This window comes from Ambystoma mexicanum, chromosome 4p, assembly GCF_040938575.1.
Source record: "Ambystoma mexicanum isolate Mex_15411 chromosome 4p, UKY_AmexF1_1, whole genome shotgun sequence".
Classification (NCBI taxonomy): Eukaryota; Metazoa; Chordata; class Amphibia; order Caudata; family Ambystomatidae; genus Ambystoma; species Ambystoma mexicanum.
Window position 1 is genome coordinate 319,547,379 of NC_090927.1, and position 21,153 is coordinate 319,568,531.

The window sequence follows — 21,153 nt, forward strand, 5'->3', positions numbered from 1 at the left end:
CAGCAAGGGACAAGATGGTGCCAGTTAAGTGAGATGGGGGGTGGATCATGGATGTGGAAATTAGAGGTGGGGTTTGTGGGGAAGAGGGTTTGGGGGTGCACATGGGCTGACTTGCCTTTATCCCAGCAGGGAAGATTGCGACCTCCCTCTCTGCGGAAGCTCGGAACTAGGGCTTTATCATGAGGGAAATCTCTGATTCCGAATCTTCTGATTGGCTGGAAGGCCATCCGACCCCCGCTGGGGTGCTAATTGTGAAGTATAATATTGCTAAATTGCCAGGCCGCATTTTTGTAGCAGGTGCCTATTAGGACAGCCTATTAGCAACAATAAACTATGCATAGTACATCTTTAAGTTGAAGGTCAGACAGTGTACCATGTTAGCAAGTGCATCAGAAGTTAGCTGCCGCAGTTGGGCATATATTTAGCTGACAAATTCATTTTATCTATGTGTTTTTCTCATTTCTTTTTTTTATATCGTAATATTAATATTTCCTTTTCCACTGTGGTGATACAACACTATCTGAAAGGACAGATATTTAATTTAAGCATGAATAATAATCAGAAACTGAATTCTTTTTACAGATAAATATGACTGGGCGTACATGTGTCTTTACTTCCCACCCCACTCAGGTCTTCTGGGAATCCACTCTACTGCACTTGCGAGAAGGGGAAGCTTTCGGACTTCGAGGCACAACATCTTGGTCAGAACATCTGAAACAGAAGCATCGCGTTTACATTACTGTTTCCCACTCGAAAGACACAAAGACCACACACATTCTAGATCTATAAATATATTTATTGTCATAAAACAAGAAGTTAACAATAAACATAAACTATATACAATACTATTACAGAGAACCCTGTTTTTTGTATTCACAGAAATAGACAGTTTTGCTCCAGTGTGATTAGATGAAGAAGCAGAAATGTGAATGCACTGCATGTGTGGTCACCTGCCTTGTCAACTAGCACCTCCTTTGGAGGCAAGAGACACACCCACTCTAAAGTAGCTCCGCCCCAGGCAGCTGGAAACGTGTACTCGCTATCTAGTCATAGCATCGAATGCCAAAGCATCAAATGCCTTACCATCGGAATAAAAGCGTCAAAAAAAGCATCTAATGCAGTTTTTTAAGGTAAAGGGTTTATTTTAATTGTATTGGGTTTTAAAGGGTTAAAAAAGGGGTGTTGGGGGAATATGTTTTAAAAAATGCATTTGATGCTTTTTTTTCAACACTTTTTTTTAGATGGTAAGGCATTCGATGCTTTGGCATTCGATGCAATGACTATAAACCTGTGTACTTCAATGTATAGGCTCCTATTGCACTTTGACTCATAACCCATGACATGCTGTGTATGGTGATAGTTTGTGCTTATTACTCTTTTTAATGATGGAATAGACCAGAAACACCAGCTGAAGAAACATTGCGGCCATGTATCATCCCTTGAGAGAAACAATCGATCCTTTATGGGGATATATCATGGATTTGACGTTCATTAAAGGATGGTTCTCTTTTTTTTAAATGCATTGCCCAAGTCAATCAACATCGGGAGGGCCTTCCGGTGTCTTTGCACATGTGGAAATGGTTGTGCTGTGCTTGCACAGCTGTTAATGTAATTGTACCATATCATAGCTTTGGGAGTATTTTCTGACTCAACAGCTACAGCGGGTTATCTAGAAAAAGGAAGTAGTTTCAGAAAAGGGGGGGTTCAACTTGGAATTCTCTGACCGCCCAACTACCATCTCCTACTCAAAACAGAAAAATACTAGCCCAAAAAGTGGGGCACTGTCGGGAGTGAATTGTGTCTATTTATTAGCACACAGAGGTGTTGCTAGGTCTGGCAAAATGCTGGGGCTACGCTAATGTAGGGACTGTCAGGACTCGGGCCAGCTACCCTTTTGGTTGTAGCCCCTGAACCTCAATCAAGGGCCACAACCAAAAGACCTGGGGCTATAGACCCCTCAACTTCCCACCCCCCAGCAACACCTCGGTACACACGTTGCCATGTGAGGATGGAATAAGCAGTTGACCTGCACTCTTCTCAGTCCACATAATGGTAACAGGTGTATGTGTTTTGGCCAACCCTTAACTGGTTGAAATTATTTTCCTCCATTTTTTGTAACATTGTGTTTGCCACCCAAAGGTACAAGGTGCATTTGGGTCAGGCAATATTGGTTGTGGTGGAGAGGGAGTGAGCAGGATGGGAGTCTCCTAGCCACATTCTGGGGTAACATATTTGGCAAAAAATTAAAATATTTGAACAGTTAAAATGTAATTAGAACACAGAGAAATATTGGTAACCCAGTAGAGTGTTGGATTTACCTTAACTGCCAACCGTTTTTTTTATTTTTATGTTACCTTGTTTGGATACTTTTTAATTTTGAAAATTGTGCCGAGGCCACTGCATTGTGTTGTGGCTTCAATTAAAAAAAAAAAAAAACACAGACAGTTATAAAAATATATGAAATTTACATTAAAATCTTCAAAGCTTCCAGCTGAATAACAGAATTCTTAAAACTATTTGGACCAACAGAGCTTCCAAAGCCGTTGAAACTTTAAATGTCTCCTTTTCAAATTGGGTTGGGATTCTGAAAACATGCAAACATTTAAAATGTTCACTGACGCCCATAAAGCCTGCTGCTGTAATTTTCAGGCAATATTGTTAACGCTCTACACTGACGGCTTGCGCATGGATCTTCAAAGCAATTGGCCAGTTTATTGGAGGGATGCAGGTGAGACCATGTGGACAGATCTTTATTGGACGTCTGTTGAACAGGCCTTAAGTTACCAAAATCATTGTTTCGGAAGCTGAAATGAGACCACGCTACATTTGTAAAGCTAGAATCATGCTGTCCAAATCTCAAAGAAGTTCTCCACTTGCAAGTGGCACTTGCACTCAAGCATGGGGTAAAACCCAGTATTCTGTGGGCTGCATGATTCCCCATTCAGAACCTACCCACACAAAATGGTGTTGCGTGCTCGATTACCGCCACCTGCAGAATCTGCCAGGCAGAAGCAATCCCCAGGCCTGTATCACGTTGCTGTGTCTGTTCCCCTGTGATCAGTTTCACATTCCACTCAGGGTCAGACTGGGGCATAAAATGGTCTCGGGCACCAACGAAAAAAGTGGCCCATAGTTGTAAATGGGAATTCATTACTTTTGTGATGCTGTTTGAATAGTACCCAAGGGGAAGGTTTTTGATAAAATGTGATGCAAATTGTACATTTTAAAGAATATTAATTCAGCAACACTGGCCGCATAGTGAAGTAACTCATCAAACTGGCCCACATTGGCCAAAAAAGTCCCCCATTCAGACCCAAAAAACTGGCCCACACAAGCATTTTGCATTTTTGGTTCGGCCATGGGCCTATTGCCCTATAAGCTAGTCCGAGCCTGATTCCAAGCACAACAAAACGAACTAGGGTCTGAGCTGTGCAAGGGGCGTGCCGCACTCTGAGTTTTCTCTCTAAAATAGAAAGAAAAGACAGACCAAATATTAGCTGTTTGAAAAGGATCTGGCAGGGATTAATGCAAAATCAGGCTTCTGGTAATCAATAGAGGGCCAGAATTTTCCCTGAAAAACCTGTTTAGTCTATTTTGACATTTGTATGTTTTCCTCCTATCGCCTACATTTTAGTATCTTTTGCTAAAGCAAAACCATGTTTGTAGCCGCTAAGAGATTAGGATTATGGTAAAAAGAGTCTGGCAACGAGGCAAACCTAATTTTTGCAATACAAATTAGTCACATGTGCCACACAGAAATAAACTAGGCAGCTAATGTGAAAAGTCTGTTTCCACATATCACAAACCGGAACAGGCATTTGATGGACCAACCCTTACAGTGAGTGTTTACGTTTTAAAATAATGACTTTTTCTTTGATTAATGAATATTAAATGCACATGGAAATATTTTTCAGCCCAATAACAGGAACATGTGTGTCGATTACTACAAAAGATATGCCCAAAAGATGTAAGGAAACCAGCTGTACCTATGGAACAATGATCGATAAAAATGTCAATGACTAAATTGCTACCTTAGGCCATAATATCTTGCTGTGTTCATGAATGCTGCAACACCACCCATGTGTATACTTTTTTAAAATTTCTATATAGGTATAAATGGTGGTATATAAAAAGAACAAATAAAATAAGCAACTTGCTCATCAGGCGGGTTGGGATTCTAATAAGAACCCAAGGCGCTATACACAAGGCAAACTATTTCATTATTCTGCGATTCATTCATTCTATGTCATGGGAGGAGCAACGTGTCTATGACAAAAAGCTACCAGCAGAAACCCTGCAGCCTGCGCTCCTGACGCTGAGAAGACCAGTTCTAAAAAAATCAGGTATTAGACAATTTCCAAAACCCAAATACATTCCGATAGAAACAAAGTTCTGCGCCAATATTGCTCAAAAAGCAGAGGATGGGGAAAGAAAGGAGGCCGGGGTGACACCAGGACAGCGCGTAGCAGCCTCCTTTTCATTTCAAAAAAGTTCCATTCCGCACTCTGGCACGGAATTCTGTTCAGTATATAAAATATATTCTAGAGCGCGCATATTTCACACCCGCCGCTTTGTAGCCCACAAAGGACTGCATTTCGAGAGCAGGGAAGTTCTTTCAAATCCATTGGAAGACTGACTTTTCATTCATGAGTTCACCTCAGTTCAACAGCGCCATCTCCATCTTTTCTATAAAAATGTGTCTTTTGTAGAACAGGTGCAGGTTTTATCAAGGAATGGGCACTGCAAACCCTTTAATTTAAGTCCCGCTGCTAAAAATTGCACTGGTAGAAGCGAACTGCACGCTGTCTTGTAAAGGAAACAAACCTTGTAGATTCCGCACTAACAATAACGTAAGAAGCACTGCATTCAAAAATATTTCAGATTGTGGCTTTTCTTATATGATAAGTTTCACTCTGCTACATCGATCCATGTCAACAAATTAGTGAAGCTCTATTGCACCTGGGTTGACGAGAAGCTCTTATTAGGCGTCCCCACCTCCACACAGGTGAGCGGTGGCGGGGTTACACACAGAAGGGGTGATCCTGCCCCATCTTCACCTCTTGTTAGTGATGACTTTCTACATTCAACGTAGACCATATACTTGCGAAGACAGTAAGGCAGTGCGTCAACTAAGTTTTGTTTTCTCTTTATCAAATCAAAATCACTGCTCCGGAAGGCAAATAAAAGGAGAAAGAAAGGTCTGTCTAAGAGTTCCGAAGGGAGAAGGATGTGATCACCCACTCTGGATGTGCTTCTTTATGACTACGCAGCCGTGCCGGAACACGGGGCATGGCATATTTGGTAAAAGGGTCCAGGTGCTGGTCTCCGGGTCGTAGGATTCCATGTTGCCCAACGCGGGTCCTTCACTGCTGACAATTCCTCCAGTAGCATAAATCTTTCCATCAAACACCACAGCACTGTTGGGAAAAATATAGATCAAGAAAATATTAGTAACATTACTACAGGACATCAGTTCACATTTTCTAGGAACTCTGTGACAAACTTGCCAGTTACCTGCATCATGAAACACCTTCACCCCGACAAAGTACAAAATCATGAATGACTATTGGTCAATTATTTTCTATCATTTTGTCCCAATGCTCTGAACAAGCCAGTGTTTTCCTCTATATGGGACTCTATATGGAGGAATGAAAGTGGCACGTACGTGGGGCCATCTGGTGCTCTTTGCTGTGAACCCCATCACACAGCACAATCATTCCAACAAGTGGGGCATTGACATGTCCATGCCAAGTGCCAACAATGCCTCAGAGAGGCAGGAGCAGACAGACACTGGACTCTGAAAGCATGTTCCCAGTGGGGGAAGCCACCTAATGATGCTGCACAGCAGCTGTAATCACACAGAAGAAGGAGAGCACCTTCTGACTATTCCCCCGGCACTCAGTGTAATGGTTTCTTTTCTCCACTGACAGAACCATACCATGTACATAGGAGTTTTTGACTACAAATCCCATAATCCATCCCCATTGCCTAAGATGACTAGGGCTGATGAGAACTGCAGGCCAAATCAAATGGCAAGCCAAAGATTGTCGACTCCTTTCCAACCTAAAAATCAACCGAGGAAAGACAAAAATCATGATTATATCAAAAAACAAGGACCTACATACCGTGGTCGTTAGAATTGCGAAGCACACCAACACCATTAAATGCAGCAAACAACCTGGCAGTCCTAATGGACAATGCACTATAGAACCACAAGTAAACACAATAATTAAGAAATGTGTCTTCCTCCTTCACTCAATAAAAAGAATCCTACCATTCCTATCCTTCACCCACATTGTCGCCTCATCATGTCAAGAATCAACTACGCCAACAGCCTTTACCTCGGAATGCCCGAATACCTGCTGAAGAAACTACAGTGCATCCAAAAACGCAGCGGCCAGACTCCTCCTCAGACTATCTTAACACTCTGAAACACCTGTGTACGAGCGTGATACAAATACAATATCATATCATATCATATCTAGAAGAGGCAACATCACACCAGTGCTAATAATACAACATTGGCTTCCAATCAAACATTGTATCACTTTTAAAACAATGTGCATAACACACAGGGCAATCAGCAGCCAGGGAGCAGAATTCCTACAAAGAAAATAACCATCTACAAGCTGACGAGACTCTTTAGATCAAGGAACAAAATATGCCAGAAACCAAAGCCAATGGCAGGAAAAAACTTGGGCGCGCCTCTTTCTCCCACCTGGCAGCAAAAACCTGGAACAACCTTGCAAAAGAAATAAGAAATACAGAAGATCACCTAAAATTCAGAAAACTACTAAACATATGGCTATTCAAGACCCCAGAACTAGACGGAAACAACTGAAACAAAAAAAACTGAAAATGCATAGAGAGAACCCATGACAATACAGATAACCCATAGAACCAACAAAGAAGGAGATGACCGGCAAGAACAAAAGAGACAATGCCAGGAACTGACCATGAGCAACAACCCAATCAGGACAGAACAATAGCTAACGAGCCAGACTGACACAAACACCAGGCCCAACTATCAACCTTACCCACTACCAAGCATCCCCCTGACAGACATGGCAACATTACCTATGTTTAAACCCCAACCCAACGCAACTGTGCAACCACACTATCCGACTATCACCTCACGCTCACAAGACAACCACCATCAAACCACCCGATCCATATAAGCGAAACAGCCAGCCTAAATTAGACCACTAGTGCTCCACTAAGGCCTGAATAACAAAAAGAGTTGTAGAGACTGACTAGCACAACATATGTAGAGGGAGATGAGACACAACCTTGACATGCTGAAACTAGATCATTCTAGGGAAGAAACTCATATAAATCCTAAAAAATGCACAAAGTGTGTATTTCTTTAGACAACAATGCTAATAAGCAACCCTACTAAAAACTTCACCCCTCTTCATACACCTCTCAAACCCTAACTAAACAAAACCATATCTCTTAAAACACAACAACCCGCATGCACTTCAAAACAACAATAAACACACAACACAGAGGCTTACACAACAGCGCACGAGGGACTCCGACCATATACCACACCAAAAAGCTCAGCGAGCGGTTTTAACCGAACTGAAGCGGCCAACACCACATCACAGCTTCCTGCTCTTTCTCCAAACTTTGTCCTACTAACGTGCCTCTAACCTACCCCATTTTTTCAGATCTGCCACATCGCCAGGGGATCACTACGGTGGTGATAGTGCGCAGTATAAATATCCTTTAACATTAACTTTAACATTAACATGTCTCATTTAGGAATAGGGGCGTTGCTAGAGGGTCCAATTAAAGAGAAATTTCAAAGCTCCAGAGTTATAGAAGAGGGACAACAATAGAAAAATAAGATATATAACAGGCATTTCTCAATTTATAAATGGGGTGACATTCTAAAGGGATCATTTCTTAAATGCAAATAAAACCAATGTTACTGTGGAGGCATTTAGCTAAGTGAAAACATCCAGGAACATGCATCTACAGAGTCCTTTCAAATGCCAATGGACCCCGAGAATTGTTTGTTCACAGATGCTGTCCAAACCAATGTAAAGTTTTAGAAAATGCCATTTCTGTGGTATTTGCAATAATAACTGAAATTGAAGAAAAGTGTATTGATTGAAAAAGTACAAGAACTGGCGAAAATGAGATGGCTCAAATGACTTGGGGGGGGTTTGTGGACATTGCAGGCGTGTTGTCAGTTAGGCATTCAGACCACACCAGATATTGGAGAATGATTATTGCATTATTGAATGTGCTATATTTTATATAGTCTGATCTATGAAAGTGTCATCCAAACAGGTGCTACCCTGCTCCTCCAGAACCATCAAGGACCACATTGACACCTCGCTCCTGCAAGCACTCCCTTGTTCAGCCTCTCCTTAAAAAAACCTTCTGATGATCCCACTTATTTGGCAAACTATTACCCGATCTCTATCACTCCTTTCCTGGGCAAACTCCTGGAAAAGCTGGCTATCTCACAGCTTACAGTGAATCTGTTCTTTCCAAGACCATCAGTCTGGCTTTAGAGCAACCAGAGGCACGGAAAGTGCTCTCTTGAACACCCGTGAAGATCTGCTCTCTAATCTTGATTCCAACCTTCCTTCTGTCCTCATCCACTTTGACATCTCCTCTTTTTTTTGACACAGTCAACCAGGCCATACTGATTAATTGTCTTCATGAGAACCTGGGCATCACGGATCAAGCTCTTGAGTGGTTGTCCTCCTTCCTCCTGGACCAACCATCCCATGTCCAACTTGAGTCATTTCTCTCCGCCACCTCTAGCTGGGGAAAACACAGCCCAAATTTGGACAATTTTAATCAAACTACAGCAGGGCATCAAATTGCACTACAATCTAATAGTGTCGCAGAACAAGCGTGGATTATGCATTATTCAAATCTGTATATGGCACCACAAAAATCAAGTTCCCATGCAACAATTCTGGGGAATGATAGATTCTTTCTCACTTTTGATAAAGAAGACAAAACATACCATATAAACAAGGCTAGTAATTCAAGGGCCCCTGGGCCTGATGGGTTATCAAATACAATCCTAAAAACAACACCCTGAAATTTGGACTAACATATTGTGGAATATGTTTAATAACATCAATCGAACGCAAAAGATCCCTCAATCATGGAAACATTCCATCATTTTTCCGGTCTATAAGAAGGGTAGTAGAACAGACCCAGCCAGCTACAGACCCATTGCCTTGCTATATTCGCCTGGGAACATTTTTAATCGCATCGTCCTTAGAGACCTTAATGTTTGGGCCACCAGTCAAAACCAAAAGAGACCCATTTCAAGCAGGGTTCATCTCTAGCCTAGTCACCTCCCCTAATATCATCAGTTTAAATATGATAAGAGCGAACTTTGCTGCCCAAAAACAACCCTTGCATTTGGCATTTATTGATTTCCAGGTAGCCTTTGATTCTGTTGACTGTAACCTCTTGTACAAAACATTAGCACAATATGAATGTCCATATTCATTGCTTTCCATAATCAAACATCTACACACCAATACAAATATGCAAGTTAGATTAACAATAGAAGGTCTACTCTCTGCATCCATTTCTACAGGGCGAGGGCTCAAACAAGGTTGTATTTTAGCCTCAATTTTATGTAACCTGTTTATTTTGGATTTGGGTGAATTGTTTGCCACCATAACAACTAATGCACCAAAAATGGGAGCACAATCCATAGCTTGGATGCTATATGCGGACGATTTAGTCCTTTAGTCAAGGACACCTAGTGGGCTACAGAACCTACTAGATAAACTATCTGCCTACTCTTCAGATAATAATCGTGTCATCAATTTGGAAAAAACACAGGTTGTTACCTGTTGTACAAATAACAAAATTGTGGGCAAAAAATATAAATGGCGCCTACAGAATGCTGAGCTAACGAATGTATCTGAATATTAATATCTAGGCATAACAATCTATAACAAACTGTCTGAAACTGCATACATGACATCATTGAATTGTAAATTACAGATATTGAGATCACAGGCAGTTATATTAATGTCTAAATATGGCAAGTTCTCATATAAACATGTTGTGACCTTTTACCAGACAAAAGTGGTTCCCATATTATTATATGGTGCTGAAACTAAAATTGTGACCAATTCAAAATCATGGAATCCGCAGAAATCCTTATTCTGGAAATCAGTGCTAAAACTACCAAATTGCACTTGGCTTCCCATTATTAGATTCGAACTTGGATTGCTATCACTTCATGTACAATTGGTTTGGAAAATGTGTAATCTTCTTCAGAAATGCCTATTAGAGTTAGCAAATAACAAAATTCTAAGCGCTGCTGTACATCATCTTTTAGCTTTGTACCATCCTTTTCCATGTACATGGAGAAGTTGTGTCTTAGATGCTTTATCTAGTGCCTCCATAACCTTAGAAATTCTGTTAACTAATCCAAATAGTGCCAAGATAAAACTGTACCAACAAGATTGAATTTGTGACAGAGCTAAATGTTGCACCTATTAGGATTTTAACACGCAACTGTTTGGGTATAGAAAATGTCGAGTTATGTCAGATTATTTAGTAAAGTTCCCATCACCATACATAAGACAACAATATTTACGGTTCAGGTTCAATCTATTACGAACAACTGAAATCATTGCCAGAAGAGGTTTACTTACCAATGAATTGAATCATTGTCGATTTTGCTACAACAAACAATGTTTAGAGACATTAAAGCATTTAATAGTGATTTCTCCAGGTTTAAATTTAATGAGGCAAATCCACTTTAACAAGTTACTGCAGATCTACACACCAATGAACAATGATGAGATCTGGTACATGATTTTCACGAGTAAGAGATTGGGAATGAGAGTTGCAATAGTACATTTTCTGGATGCCATTCTATCAACTGATAAAGAGGGTTCTTGAGCATTATTTTGAATGCATTGAGATGAGATGTTATATAATTGGAAATTCTCTCTGTATTTGTATAAGCCTTTCTATATGAATTTAATTTGAAATATATTATCAGTTTGTTGATTTTTAACAACTGTTTTGTATATATTATTCTGTATAAACGTATCTATTTCATAATTGTAAGTTGTAAATTGGAAGATCAATGAATTTTAATTTTGTATTTGAAAGGTTGATTTAATCAGCCCACCAAATAAAAAATAAAAAAATAAAAGAAAGAACAGACAAAACAAATAGAGCAAGAGAAGAAAGAGTAAGAGACAAGGAGGAAATAAATATACAGAGAGAAGAAAAAACAAGGGTGACAAGGATGTGCAAGATACTAGAGCAGGGAAGTGCGAAAACAGACAGAGGAACCGCAACAGGAGAGTAAAAGAAAGTGAGTCAGAGGAGGAAGACACTTAACAGAGAGGAGAATGAGGAGGGAAAGACAGATGAATAAACAATTAAGGTGAGCGAGATAAAGAGACCATACTGAGAGAGACGATGATGATAGGAACAAGATAAAATTATAGCATAACAGATGGAAGATCGAGCAAAAGCACAGGGACAAAGTACGAAAAGGTGGAGAGTGGTTACACAGAATAGAGATAGCAGTAAGAGAATGGTTAGAACATTGCTAGGAGGTAGAGAGCAATACACGCATGGGAGGTGAGGTTATGAAGGAGACACAATGAGGGTGAAGTAGAATGTGCAACACAACAAAGGACAAGAGAGGAATGATAAAATAATAAGAGTGAGAAAGAAAGTAGGGAACGACAAGAACGGTGAGCGATTGATGGCTTGAAGGAGAAGAAGAAACACAGAGAAGTTAAGAGAAGGTGGTGAGAAGGAGGTGGTGCAACTGAGAGAGGAGAGGAAACACCACAAGGAGAATTGGGGACAATAAGTAATAATGGGGAAAACAGACATAAGAGAGCATAGGTCAGGAACTAACAGTCAATTTTGGTGAGATTATTATTTTTTATTATAGTCCTAATATCACCGGGAATCCAGTTTCAGAGCGCTTGGTAACTAATGTTTCTTATTACCAATCTTTGTTAACCATAATGTTTTAACAATATATTGTCCTGGGATTGAGTAGATGAACCGACCCTACAAAGGTATCACGGCCATGACACACAAACACGTTCTTGATTGTCCTCCTAATTGTAATTGTAATTGGTTATTTATAACGGTTCCATGTCATTTCATTGCGGGATGTTTTTTCGTGGGTTTTTTTTACCGCTGATTTTTTTTCACAAAAACTCATCACATTTTGTACTGTTTTTATTTTTGGGGGGTTGCCCCCCAATCCCCCATCCCCTTTAATTTTTTTATATTCCCGTACACCCACACTAAATGTATATAATTTGTTTAACCCCCCCAAAAAATGCGATGATTTTTTTCTGAAACAAAATCCACAGTAAAAAACCCAGCGAAAAAACATCCCGCGATGAAACGACGTCGTACCTTTATAATGCGCTTAATACCCAGAGGTTTCTAAGCACGGATCTAACCTGTGTTTCTCTGTGTCGTTTTGCTTCCACAGCAAGCACGTTACCCCTGAGCTCTCCTCTCGAGCTAGGAGTAAAAGTTAAGCAAGTTATAGTAAAGAGTGGGGAGGGAGAGACTAGGGTGAAAGGGACAGGTGAGCACAGGAGCCCACAGAGCAATGTTCCGAATAGAGTAGCTGATGCTGTATGTGTTTAATAATATAGCGTTAAAACTGCATCAGGTTTTATCAATCCGGGGCCTAAATTAAAGACCCGAGCAAAGTGAGGGCCTTCCAAGGGGGTCGTTGGGCCAATAACACTAGATCCGGGATGCTGGAGTGGGCGTTAAGGCTAGTACCACCATGGATTTCTGATCTGGAAACATGGGGTGTTAGGAGCATTTCTTTTTTCATTCTAGGGATAAGGAGCCCCTCTTCCATTTCAATGGCAGCCGGCAAAGGGAGACAGAGCGAAGCTTTGGCGGCGGCCCTGCCACCACCATCAGGTAAGTGGGACTGGGGAAGGGGCTTGGGGTTTCTAAAAAGAATTAAGGGAACGGGAGGGTGGGAAGAAGACGCTGCTGCAGGGCTGGGAAAGCAGCCATTAGGTTACATGGAACGCGGGCTGAGATCAGCAGTTTCAGCCTGAGATCCAAGGAACCTGATTGGCTGTTCCCCCTGGCCCGGGGGCTAAATGTAGAGTGGTGTTCTCTTCTATCCTTGTGGCTTGGGTGGGTTTTTTCATCAGATAAGCACTATGTGGTAAATGCAGATATTGCATCAATGAAAAAAAACTATGAAGAAAACTGGTTAAATGTGAAATAAAAAAAAAAAAAGTACCACTTTGAAGCCAAATAAATGAAAAGCCTTCCAGCAGTTTTTCAAACGCAATAAATTGGCAGCGGAAAAAAAAACAGCCACTAACAATGCAATTGAAGAATCCTTCACAACCGAAGAGCAATACAAGACATGAATGACATGGATAAGGGCATTGTGACTGACAGTGCCAGTATCACAAAACAGAACTCTTTTTTTGATGTGTTTGTACTGCCAAACATTTACTGGAGAAGAGAACATTTTTCATTTGAAAATGTTTAAAGCGCCAGGAATATTGAGCACATCATTTAGAGCAGCATCTCTCCCGGAAGCTGCAGCTTTTGAGTCACTTCAACACCAGGAACAGTTCAGAGAAGGTGAGCATGAAAGTAAACCCATGACGCGATAGAAACAATGCTTCTGGAATATTCCGGCGTTCTGAGAAGAAAGACATCAGGCCTGACTACTGCAGGCGAACGCTTGCACTTAATCAGGGCCTGCAACCCGCACATTTCCAGATGTTTTTCACTACTTCGTCCAAGAGCAGATATCGTTGGCCTTACAGTCTAGGACTCATGCAGTCCACACCATCTGTAGAGTCCAATTTTGCAGACCTCTGCATTATTAAAATACCTATATAGTAAACATAAAATGATGATAATAATAATAAGGGCGGTTATGAGACTGACTCTAGAGTTCTAGCAGATCTAGGTTCCAAGACCATGAACATAAGAGCAGCATTGAGGAAGGCCACCAGGTGAACGTCGCTACCCTCAAGGTTGCTCTTTTGTTTTCAACACTTGTTGCTCTGCACGGCCCTCTTCGCCTGTGTTTCCCCACCTCGCTTCTGCAGCCCTCTTCCATTGTCGCGCACTGCCTACAACGCGTAGGGTTCCATCACAGCGCACTGTGCATTGGGCCGTATCTGGCACCACCTGAAGACCGCAATCAGTTCTAGCACACCGGCAAAGAGGTACACACTGATGGCTGGGGATACACTGCCAGAGTGACACAGAGAGATGATAGTCTAAGAGTGAACAACTGTGGTCATAACGACAGTGACGGAGTTAGAGCTCATTAATCGATCAGCTTTGCTTTGTCCTGCATATTCATTAAATTCATTGCAGAATTCTAGATTGGAGGAACTCTGCCCCCCCATTGTGAACAGCTCGATGCACAAGGCAGAGAGCCTTAAACTGGATCCAACTTTTCACAGGGAGCCAATGGAGTTGATGGAGGAGCTCCTGAGAGTGTGCCAATTTGGGGGCATTCAGATCAAGGTGGGCAGCTGAGTCCTATCCTTTGGTACTGGCCTGTGAGCGGGTCAGCCTGCTCTGTTATTCTTCTCTCTCTCGCTCTCTCACTCTCCTCCTCCACCCACTCTCTCTTCCCTACCCTCCCTCTCATTTTCGTTCTTGCCCCTCCTACCATTGCCAGTCTGTTTCTTTCTCTCTCTCCATCTCTTTGAGGACTGTTTCTGGATGTGAGCTGTGCTGTTGCAGACTAAGTTGAGTTTCTCGTGTGTTCAATGGGATGTCACAACTACCTGTATGTAATATATTCAGATCATTTTGATATCAGAACTGATTATATTCTGGACTGCAGATGGTATGTTAAGTTACAATCGTATTGTTATAATACATGTGCAGCTCAAAGATGTAACACACAAGGAAAATGTGCACATCAAAACTTTTCCCGGACGATATGAATGGATTAATTCCTTATAGTGGGTCATTGCACCCTGCAGCTGAAAGCTGCCACACACATGGAAAATGCACATTTAATAGAAACATTACCATGGAGTGGACACAAAGAAAGTTAATGATAACCTTGCCAGACATGCACGCCATTCAAAGATGGCACTCGTTAATGTACCCATTAAAAGCAAACTCTGAATCACAGATCATTTGATGTGAAGATTGGGCGCAGTAAGAGTGGCAGTAGGCCAATAAAAAGCAATTTCCAATGCCAACCATATAGAAAGAAACATGCTATAAAGAGCGAGTGTGGATAAAACACATACATGTTCTAAGCCACAGCAAAACAAGAAGCTCCTGCAAGCAACATTTAGGAACTAGCTACCAAAATTACACAATTGCAGGGGCTTGGAAAAATGACACCAGAAACAGAGCTTCCACACTCTCTTTCTCCATCACAAAGTAGCCAGATGATGCCATGTCCCCTCTACAAAACACTGCATCTAGACATACAAGATGTAGTACTGAGCGATTCTGATTTTAGAAAATGTTGTACCCCCTATTTGTGCTCTAGTGCCATACCTTGTTTCTTCCTGTACTTCCTGGCACCTGAAAGGTACTAATCTTAAAATATTAACCCTTCAAAATCTAAGATCCTACTATTCAAGAGGCCAAACAAAATAGTTAAGAACTTTGCCTGGAAGTTAGATCAGTGTCCGGTAAAGGCCGTTTCAGAATTAACATATCTGGGAGCCGTATTAAGATCTTTTCCTACAAAGAGTAATCTAATGTCATCTATTGATCTAAAAGTAGTGAAATTATGTGCTCAGAGGAAAAAAACTAACTCTAAGTTCGGCAAATTTTCTATTTCCCCCCTTATAAGATTCTACATAGGGAAGGTAGTTCCCATAATTCTTTATGGATTGGATTATAGCATTATAGCTTTGGAGATAGATTGGGATGTAATAGAGTCTAGGATCTGGAAAAGTACTTTAGGTTCCAAGACCATGAACATAAGAGCAGCATTGAGGAAGGCCACCAGGTGAACGTCGCTACCCGCAAGGTTGCTCTTTTGTTTTCAACCTTGATCATTTTTGGAGGTCCGCCTGAAACACTTGTTGCTCTGCACGGCCCTCTTCGCCTGTGTTTCCCTACCTCGCTTCTGCAGCCCTCTTCCATTGTCGCGCACTGCCTACAACGCGTAGGGTTCCATCACAGCGCACTGTGCTTTGGGCCGTATCTGGCACCACCTGAAGACCGCAATCAGTTCTAGCACACCGGCAAAGAGGTACACACTGATGGCTGGGGATACACTGCCAGAGTGACACAGAGAGATGATAGTCTAAGAGTGAACAACTGTGGTCATAACGACAGTGACGGAGTTAGAGCTCATTAATCGATCAGCTTTGCTTTGTCCTGCATATTCATTAAATTCATTGCAGAATTCTTGCATGGCTCATCTTCACACACGAAAGATCTTACCAAAGCAGGCTGCATGTGAATCAGAGCAAACCAAACCTTCAATAAAAAGTCAAAATCAATGATCATTTAACTCGAAAATATGAGTAGGTCAAGAATAGCTGTGTGCTTGAAAATGTAAGGGCATCTTTATTAAGTGGGTCAAGTTTGCGAGATTCTGAATCTGAAAACTCAACTTCCCTTGCACGCACGGCCTGGTGTACAACACCCACATTTAGTGACAACAGACATACTCCAATAGGAGAGGCCATTTATGGTGCTGCCTGGAACTCATTGACGTCATCACGGAAACGGTGAGGAGTCGAGCGAAGACAGAATAGCGTCAGATTTCTGCATATTGCTCTTCCATGTTTACACGTTAAAATATGCTCGTATTGTTTTTATTTTCAAAACGCTTAGGTAATCTCCTGTTTAACTAATGGACTATGGGTAGTTCCAGCAGCATAGGTAACCCCGTAAATATAACCTGTGAATAGTAAATAAGTTAATATTGTAATTTATGCAATCTTGTTTTCTGTTTTGGCGGGCAAGGCAAGGGGTGTCTAGTGGTCATTCAGATTTCAATTTTCAATTCAGACGGCTGAAGCAGGCGCAATTATCAAAATATGGTTTCTTAGACCTCATCGGCAACCGATACAATATAGCAGAGGCCCACAAAAATTCAGTCCAGCTGTCACGTAGTCAGTGACATAGGAATGATCTCTGCGCCTGGACTCAATGTGCTGCATGCTGTTTATAATGTTGGAAAACTAATAATCTCTGCTAGTAATTGACTAGTCACCGAATTCGAGGTAATTTTTGGATTCAAAGTAACACTCTTCTTATTTTCATGTTTGCACAGACTACGGTCTTCTGAAGGGCCTTCATCCACCACAGCTCTTCAAAGCTATACTAATTGCAGTAGGCACTATACAAACATCAAGTAACATAACATAATATGCCCATTCTGCCCTATGTATGCTATATAACGATGCTTCTTTCTTGGAAATCAGGTCATATGGTCATGCAGGATGAAGTGAAATGGCTGAGTATAGGGTTTAGTAGATGGACAGTGATGTTAGGATAACCCATCATCCTAACTTTTACATGTATCTAAAATAATGCTATACTAGTGGTAGCAGCATATTATATCATATGCTTCTCTAGCTGATCCAACCCCAGATGTGATGGATTGCTCCCCCTAGCTCTACTCTCCTATTGTATTGTATTTGAATTTGATAAAGAGGGAACAAGACCGGGAGAAGCATAGAGGCGCTGAGCAAGCAAGAGGCAGGGAACGTTAAAGGAAACTAAATCAGAAACGTTTTCAGGCGTTTACGAAAGAAAATGGGGAATGATGCAAATTTCAACCAGAAGGGCGTTCAACAGGGTAGGACCAAGCACAGCGAAAGAATGGCCACCAGCCTGAGTGCGAAGGACTCAAGGGATACACAGCAGAGACAGATTGGATGAGCGGAGAGTTCTACTGGGGTTGTATGGCATCAGTTTAGATTGGAGGAACTCTGCCCCCCCATTGTGAACAGCTCGATGCACAAGGCAGAGAGCCTTAAACTGGATCCAACTTTTCACAGGGAGCCAATGGAGTTGATGGAGGAGCTCCTGAGAGTGTGCCAATTTGGGGGCATTCAGATCAAGGTGGGCAGCTGAGTCCTATCCTTTGGTACTGGCCTGTGAGCGGGTCAGCCTGCTCTGTTATTCTTCTCTCTCTCGCTCTCTCACTCTCCTCCTCCACCCACTCTCTCTTCCCTACCCTCCCTCTCATTTTCGTTCTTGCCCCTCCTACCATTGCCAGTCTGTTTCTTTCTCTCTCTCCATCTCTTTGAGGACTGTTTCTGGATGTGAGCTGTGCTGTTGCAGACTAAGTTGAGTTTCTCGTGTGTTCAATGGGATGTCACAACTACCTGTATGTAATATATTCAGATCATTTTGATATCAGAACTGATTATATTCTGGACTGCAGATGGTATGTTAAGTTACAATCGTATTGTTATAATACATGTGCAGCTCAAAGATGTAACACACAAGGAAAATGTGCACATCAAAACTTTTCCCGGACGATATGAATGGATTAATTCCTTATAGTGGGTCATTGCACCCTGCAGCTGAAAGCTGCCACACACATGGAAAATGCACATTTAATAGAAACATTACCATGGAGTGGACACAAAGAAAGTTAATGATAACCTTGCCAGACATGCACGCCATTCAAAGATGGCACTCGTTAATGTACCCATTAAAAGCAAACTCTGAATCACAGATCATTTGATGTGAAGATTGGGCGCAGTAAGAGTGGCAGTAGGCCAATAAAAAGCAATTTCCAATGCCAACCATATAGAAAGAAACATGCTATAAAGAGCGAGTGTGGATAAAACACATACATGTTCTAAGCCACAGCAAAACAAGAAGCTCCTGCAAGCAACATTTAGGAACTAGCTACCAAAATTACACAATTGCAGGGGCTTGGAAAAATGACACCAGAAACAGAGCTTCCACACTCTCTTTCTCCATCACAAAGTAGCCAGATGATGCCATGTCCCCTCTACAAAACACTGCATCTAGACATACAAGATGTAGTACTGAGCGATTCTGATTTTAGAAAATGTTGTACCCCCTATTTGTGCTCTAGTGCCATACCTTGTTTCTTCCTGTACTTCCTGGCACCTGAAAGGTACTAATCTTAAAATATTAACCCTTCAAAATCTAAGATCCTACTATTCAAGAGGCCAAACAAAATAGTTAAGAACTTTGCCTGGAAGTTAGATCAGTGTCCGGTAAAGGCCGTTTCAGAATTAACATATCTGGGAGCCGTATTAAGATCTTTTCCTACAAAGAGTAATCTAATGTCATCTATTGATCTAAAAGTAGTGAAATTATGTGCTCAGAGGAAAAAAACTAACTCTAAGTTCGGCAAATTTTCTATTTCCCCCCTTATAAGATTCTACATAGGGAAGGTAGTTCCCATAATTCTTTATGGATTGGATTATAGCATTATAGCTTTGGAGATAGATTGGGATGTAATAGAGTCTAGGATCTGGAAAAGTACTTTAGGTTCCAAGACCATGAACATAAGAGCAGCATTGAGGAAGGCCACCAGGTGAACGTCGCTACCCGCAAGGTTGCTCTTTTGTTTTCAACCTTGATCATTTTTGGAGGTCCGCCTGAAACACTTGTTGCTCTGCACGGCCCTCTTCGCCTGTGTTTCCCTACCTCGCTTCTGCAGCCCTCTTCCATTGTCGCGCACTGCCTACAACGCGTAGGGTTCCATCACAGCGCACTGTGCTTTGGGCCGTATCTGGCACCACCTGAAGACCGCAATCAGTTCTAGCACACCGGCAAAGAGGTACACACTGATGGCTGGGGATACACTGCCAGAGTGACACAGAGAGATGATAGTCTAAGAGTGAACAACTGTGGTCATAACGACAGTGACGGAGTTAGAGCTCATTAATCGATCAGCTTTGCTTTGTCCTGCATATTCATTAAATTCATTGCAGAATTCTTGCATGGCTCATCTTCACACACGAAAGATCTTACCAAAGCAGGCTGCATGTGAATCAGAGCAAACCAAACCTTCAATAAAAAGTCAAAATCAATGATCATTTAACTCGAAAATATGAGTAGCTCAAGAATAGCTGTGTCCTTGAAAATGTAAGGGCATCTTTATTAAGTGGGTCAAGTTTGCGAGATTCTGAATCTGAAAACTCAACTTCCCTTGCACGCACGGCCTGGTGTACAACACCCACATTTAGTGACAACAGACATACTCCAATAGGAGAGGCCATTTATGGTGCTGCCTGGAACTCATTGACGTCATCACGGAAATGGTGAGGAGTCGAGCGAAGACAGAATAGCGTCAGATTCCTGAATATTGCTAGTGCATGTTTACACGTTAAAATATGCTCGTATTGTTTTTATTTTCAAAACGCTTAGGTGATCTCCTGTTTAACTAATGGACTATGGGTAGTTCCAGCAGCATAGGTAACCCCGGAAATATAACCTGTGAATAGTAAATAAGTTAATATTGTAATTTATGTAATCTTGTTTTCTGTTTTGGCGGGCAAGGCAAGGGGTGTCTAGTGGTCATTCAGATTTCAATTTTAAATTCAGACGGCAGAAGCAGGCGCAATTATCAAAATATGGTTTCTTAGCACTCATCGGCAAAAGAAATAAGGGCCCATTTGGCAAACAGCTCCCACATGGATAGGATATGATTGGTTATTTATAAAGCGCTTAATACCCAGAGATTTCTAAGCACGGACCCAGGGATCGAACCTGTGTTGCTCTGTGTCGTCTTGCTTTCAAGGCGAGCACGTCGCCCCCGAGCTATCCTCCCGAGACAAGAGGGGTTTCAGTCCTTTCTAAACCGTACACGATCAGGACTTTCCTTGATTCTCATTCGTGATGCTGAGCTCCGTGTAGGATGTCCTGTAGATTCTTGATCCGGAGAAAAACTATTGGGTCGAGTAAAATGCCAGCTCTTAAATATTGGGGCAGAGCCATAAAAAGTATTAGGTATGATTGCCAAGAGTTTATATTTAATTCTGGCCTCAATGGGAAGCCAAAGAAGCCTTTTCAGAACCTGGGTGATATGATCCCGTCTGCTAATGTTTGCAACGCTACGAGCCACAAGATTTTGAAGAATCTGTAGACACTGGACCAAATGTATAGTTGATCCTGATTGGATACAATTATCATAGTCCAATTTGGATCCAATAATATCCCTTCCTAAGGGAGCAC

At 41.6% G+C, this 21,153-nt stretch overlaps 1 protein-coding gene across 1 annotated transcript in view; it reads right to left on the reverse strand.

Annotated features, from left to right (window-relative positions):
- Nucleotides 1-775: 775 nt before the first annotated feature.
- Nucleotides 776-21,153, reverse strand: part of KLHL29 (kelch like family member 29) — a 1,453,205-nt gene continuing 1,432,827 nt past the window's right edge. The window contains exon 15 of the mRNA XM_069605880.1: nt 776-5,417. Coding sequence (XP_069461981.1) covers nt 5,234-5,417 — 184 coding nt within the window. The 3' untranslated portion in view covers nt 776-5,233. The remainder of the gene's footprint in view (nt 5,418-21,153) is intronic.